This window comes from Perognathus longimembris, chromosome 5 (assembly GCF_023159225.1).
Source record: "Perognathus longimembris pacificus isolate PPM17 chromosome 5, ASM2315922v1, whole genome shotgun sequence".
Lineage (NCBI taxonomy): Eukaryota > Metazoa > Chordata > Mammalia > Rodentia > Heteromyidae > Perognathus > Perognathus longimembris.
Window position 1 is genome coordinate 32,078,092 of NC_063165.1, and position 4,012 is coordinate 32,082,103.

The 4,012-nt window shown below is 40.4% G+C and overlaps 1 protein-coding gene across 1 annotated transcript; it reads right to left on the reverse strand.

Moving 5' to 3' along the window:
* Positions 1-1,272: 1,272 nt before the first annotated feature.
* LOC125351626 (ferritin heavy chain-like) lies at positions 1,273-2,017 on the reverse strand. The gene has a single exon (XM_048346501.1). The coding sequence runs from the start codon at positions 1,975-1,977 to the stop codon at positions 1,426-1,428; it is 552 nt and encodes a 183-aa protein (XP_048202458.1). The 5' UTR covers positions 1,978-2,017; the 3' UTR covers positions 1,273-1,425.
* Between the last annotated feature and the right edge of the window lie 1,995 nt (positions 2,018-4,012).

Here is a 4,012-nt window from a genome sequence, read left to right on the forward strand (position 1 = left end):
TATGGTGTTCAGCAAAACAGAACATTCTGAACTTACCAGGGATGAAAAGTACCATCCATGTTCACAAGAACTTTCTTTTTAAAAATAATTTCTAGGGGCTGGGGATATAGCCTAGCGGCAAGAGTGCCTGCCTCGGATACACGAGGCCCTAGGTTCGATTCCCCAGCACCACATATACAGAAAACGGCCAGAAGCGGCGCTGTGGCTCAAGTGGCAGAGTGCTAGCCTTGAGCGGGAAGAAGCCAGGGACAGTGCTCAGGCCCTGAGTCCAAAGCCCAGGACTGGCAAAAAAAAAAATAATAATAATAATAATTTCTAAAATTAATTTACTCTATTGTTATTGTAAAGATGATGTACAGAAGGATTAGAATTACATGAGTCAGATGAGTGCCTTTTGTATGCTAATGAATAAAAGTAATTTCCATGTATATCATGATTTTTAAAAATACAAATCTGTTGTAGAATATCTCAATTGTTGTAATTAATATATGCATTAACTCAAATACTTATATATATTTTTTGTAACAGAATCACTTAAAATCTAATTCCTTAGCAATTATCAAGAATATAATACATTGCTGTTAACTATTATCATCATAGACTAGATTTCTTGAACTTAACTGAAACTAAATGTTTTATTTTCTGTCTACTGAATTTTTTATCTTTTGATCAACACCTGCGAATCCCAGATGCTAGACCAACCAATAACCATTTTATTCTCCACTTCTATAAATTCAAGAGTTTTAGATTTCATATATGTGTGATATGCAGAATTTGTTTTTCTGTCCCTGATTTATGTTCACTTAACATTATGGTCATTAGTTCTTCGCATGTTGTTATCTAAAATATATATATTTTTTTGGCCAGTCCTGGGCCTTGAACTCAGGGCCTGAGCACTGTCCCTGGCCTCCTTTTGCTCAAGGCTAGCACTCTGCCACTTGAGCCACAGCGCCACTTCTGGCCATTTTCTGTATATGTGGTGCTGGGGAATCCAACCCAGGGCCTCATGTATATGAGGCAGGCACTCTTGCCACTAGGCCATATCCCCAGCCCCTAAAATATTTTTATTGCTAATATAATGGTGATGTACAGTGAAGGAACAGTTATATAAATCAGGTAAAGAGTACAGTTCTATTTGGATAGTCTTTCCCCATTTTCTTGTTATTTTTAAAAGAATTTTCTTCTCTTATAGCTGAACACTATTTCATTGTGTGTATACATATATATGTGGAGATATATACGTATATCTCACATTTTATTTATTTATTTATTGGTACCAAATTTCTTTATTTGAAGGAATAGTACAAATTAAAAGAATTTAGGATGTTCTGGTACAACTTATAGAAAAGGTAATGGTAACCCCAGCATGCGTGCACTGCCTCGGTGAGGGGCAGTCACTGTGGCTTTGGGGGATCAGCCTGAGGCTTAGCTGTCATTGTTACTGTCTCTCAGAGTGTCCTTGTCAAAGAGATACTCCGCCATGCCAGATTCAGGGGCTCCCATCTTGCGCAAGTTGGTGACGTGGTCGCCCAATTCCTTGATTGATTTCACCTGCTCGTTCAGGTAATGAGTCTCAATGAAGTCACACAAATGGGGGTCATTTTTGTCAGTGGCCAGTTTGTGTAGTTCCAGTAGTGACTGATTCACACTTTTTCCCAAGTGCAATGCACACTCCATTGCAGTCAGCCCGTTTTCCCAGTCATCACGGTCTGGTTTCTTGATATCCTGCAGGAAGATGCGGCCACCTCGCTGGTTCTGCAGCTTCATCAGTTTCTCTGCATGTTCCCTTTCCTCATGAGATTGGTGAAGGAAATATTTGGCAAAGTTCTTCAAAGCCACATCATCTCGGTCAAAGTAGTAAGACATGGACAGGTAGACGTAGGAGGCGTAGAGCTCCAGGTTGATCTGGCGGTTGATGGCGGCCTCTGAGTCCTGGTGGTAGTTCTGGCGCACCTGCCAGGGGGATGCGGTCGTCATGGCAGCGGCGAGGAGAGACGCGGTGGCTGCGCTGGAGCGGTCCGAGGGTGCGGTGGAGAGAGAGAGAGAGAGAGGTGGCGGGAGGTTGGTAGCTCCTGGTAGCTCCGAGGCGGGCGGCCGGGATGGGGGTCGATCTCCGGGTTCCGTTCAAGCACTGTTGAAGCAGAAAACGGCGGCGACTCTCGGCGAGGAACGTCTCACATTTTATTTATTATTAATCTATCAATAGGTACATAGGTTGTTTCTTTATCTTGATTTTTGTGAATAATGCTACAATGAACATAAGGGCGCAAGTATCTCCTCAGCCCACTGATTTAATTTATTTCAGATTTATATCCAGTGGTAGGATTATTGAATGATACAATAGTTCTGCTTTAAAAATTTTGAAGAACTTCTATACTGTTTTCCATAAGCTACAATAATTTGTGTTAATGCAAATTAAGAAGTTAACTTGGAGGTTTTGTCTTGTTTTACATCTATGCATTCTCAGCGTTTGGTAGCCAGCAATTAGTCAATCTTTACTCATGAAATGAATGAATGAAAAGAAAGAATTTGGTTACTCTGTTCTTAGGCTCTCAACATCAAGTTGCTAAGTTAGGAAAAATATGACTTTTAACTGTATTTTTTTTTTGTCTTTCCTTTTTTTGGTACTGGGGATTGAATTCAGGACGTTGCACTTGCTAGGCAAGCGCTTTGCCACTGAGCTACATCTCAGCCCTAGAAAAAATATGACTTTTATCCTCCAAGAGAAGTTCTGATAGATGTAATTTCTTTAGCTTTCTTTATCTTTTTTGAACCTAGTGATGTATAGGGGAATGTAATGTTTTAGAAGATTGGTGTCATCAGGGACCTACAATAACAATTCTGAAATGATTTAAGCCTCCAGCATTCTGGACGTTGCCTCATGCACTGTATGTTAAAGTTACTGTCTATTTCAACTATTTCACTAATCTCATCACTACTTGTTGTTGGTTTTTTTTTTCTATTCCATTTCCCTCTCCACACAGTAACTCATAAAAAGGGCTCCCAAGCTAGACATCTTTGGAGGACTCCTTATTAGTTATAGTTTTATTAGAAAAAAAAAATCTTTAGCAGAGCAAGCACCAAATGCCTAATCTAGGTGGTGTCCAAACCTTAATGAAAAAGACTTATTTCAAACTCCTCCCCTCCCATTCTTTTCTCCTTCTTGCTCTCAAGGTCCAGTGCTGTGTGACTCTTCCTTAGTAGCACATTTACACCATTGTTATGGTGTAACTTGCCTTCAAGAGTTTAGGTGTAGGGCGGGGGCACACAATGAAATCTCTGAAATGACTAATATGTTGAATTGTGTAGGTTCTCCAGTGGGGTTGGAACTGGCTAGCCATTCATTAAAGAGGTAATGACAGGGTTGTTCTGTTATGAACCCTTTCAACATGATGGAGGAGCCACAAAGCACTCTTTCAGGAGTCATCTGTCATCTCTGAAATACTTATGCTACCTGTGGTTATTTAATGTGTGTTTTCTACTCATAGTGTTCTCATAAACAAATGTTTTTGCTTCTTACCCCTTGATTTGTGAGCATAGGAAATCACTATTCCAGAAGTCCAAGAACATATAGAAAAAAAAACACAGAGGAGATGTGAGTAAAATAACAGCAGAGGACTTTTGAAGATCATTTGAAGATTGTGTAGTCCCAGTGCTACTTGTGGCAGGAATATCCTTTACAAGATATCTACCAAGAATGTTCCAGCTCTTTCTTGACTGTGTTACCTTTCTAGTAGTTGACATTGTTATCTCCTCCTGCACTCCCCACAATGAAGGCCCTTTTTCATCCTGAGTTGAAATCTGACTCTTGTCAGAGTTCTACCCACGTTTTTCTTTCCATCCCTTCCTGAAAGATGTTACTCTAGTTCCTTGAGGAGATTGGGCACATCTTCCTTTGGTTGGCTGGCTCCATGGGTCTCATCAGGTGAACATCCTTGTACTATCCTTCATGCCTTACAAAGCCTGGGTTTCACAGCCCTATCACCCTAAATGATCTGCGAATCTGTCAAGT